We start from the raw sequence: 1,469 nt of genomic DNA on the forward strand, positions 1-1,469 counted from the left end.
GAGACCACCTCACACAGTACCCCCAGCTTCACCTCTTCAATCCCCACCACACAGACCACCTCACACAGAACTCCCAGCTTCACCTCTTCATTCCCCACCATGGAGACTACCTCACACACTACTCCCAGTTTCACCTCTTCAATCTTCACCACTGTGACCATCTCACACAGTCCTCCCAGCTCTACCTCTTCAATAGCCACCACTGAGACCATCTCACACAGTACTCCCAGCTTCACCTCTTCAATCTTCACCACAGAGTCAACCTCAAACAGTACTCGCAACTTCACGTCTTCAATCCCTACCACAGAGACCACCTTACTGAGTACTCCCAGCTTCACGTCTACAACCTTCACCACCGAGACCACTTTACACACTACTTCCAGCTTCACCTTATCAACAGCTACCACTGAGACCACCTCATACAGTACTCCCAGCGTTACCTCTTCAATCCCGACCACCAAGACCACCTCACACAGTACTCCCAGCTTCACCTCTTCCATCCGTACCACTGAGACCACCTCACGTAGTACTCCCAGCTTCACCTCTTCAATCCCCACCTCCGAGATGACCTCAAACACTACTTCCACCTTCACCTCTTTAATACCCACAGCCAAGATCACCTCACACAGTACTCCCAACTTCATGTCTTCAAACCCCACAACCGAGACCACCTCATATAGTACTCCCAGCTTCACCTCTTCAATCCGAACAACTGAGACCACCCCACACAGTTCTCCGATCTTCACCTTGTCAATCCCCACAACTGAGACCACATCACAAAGTACTCCCAGCTTCACCTCTTCAATCCCCACCACCGAGACAACCTCACACACTACTCCTGGCTTCACCTCTTCAATCTTCACCACTGAGACCACCTCACACAGTACTCCCAGCTTCACCTCTTCAATAGCCACCACTGAGACCACCTCACACAGTACTATCAGCTTCACCTCTTCAATCTTCACAACCGAGACCACCTTACACACTACCTCCAGCTTCAGTGCTTCAATCCCCACAACTGAGACAATCTCAGAAAGTACTCCCAGCTTCACCTCTTTGAAACCCACCACGGAGACCATCCCACACACTACTCTCAGTGTCACCTCTTCAATCCCCACGACCAAGACAACCTCACACACTACTTCCAGCTTCATTTCTCCAATCCCCACTGTAAAGACCACCTCAAACACTACTCCTAGCTTCACCTCTCCAATTTTCACCTCCAGGAGAACCTCACACAGTACTCCCAGCTTTACCTTTTCAATCCACAGCACTGGGACCACCTCATACAGTACTCCCAACTTCACTTCTTCAATTCCTACAACCGAGGCCACCTCAGGAAGTACTCTCAGCTTTACCTCTTCAATCCCAACCACAGAGATCACCTTTCACACTACTTCCAGCTTCACTTCTTCAATACCCACCACCGAGACCACCTCACACAGTACCCCCAGCTTCACCTCTTCAAT

At 50.3% G+C, this 1,469-nt stretch overlaps 1 protein-coding gene across 1 annotated transcript; it reads left to right on the plus strand.

Moving 5' to 3' along the window:
* Positions 1–6: 6 nt before the first annotated feature.
* On the plus strand, positions 7–1,464 carry LOC116548498 (mucin-3A-like; the record flags this gene model as incomplete). Its single annotated transcript, XM_032273926.1, has 1 exon — positions 7–1,464. A coding segment is annotated over exon 1 (1,365 nt), but the record flags the coding sequence as incomplete, so codon positions are not given.
* Positions 1,465–1,469: the final 5 nt, after the last annotated feature.

The sequence above is a fragment of the Sapajus apella genome, unplaced genomic scaffold (assembly GCF_009761245.1).
Source record: "Sapajus apella isolate SASKATOON/1434 unplaced genomic scaffold, GSC_monkey_1.0 scaffold13424, whole genome shotgun sequence".
Lineage (NCBI taxonomy): Eukaryota > Metazoa > Chordata > Mammalia > Primates > Cebidae > Sapajus > Sapajus apella.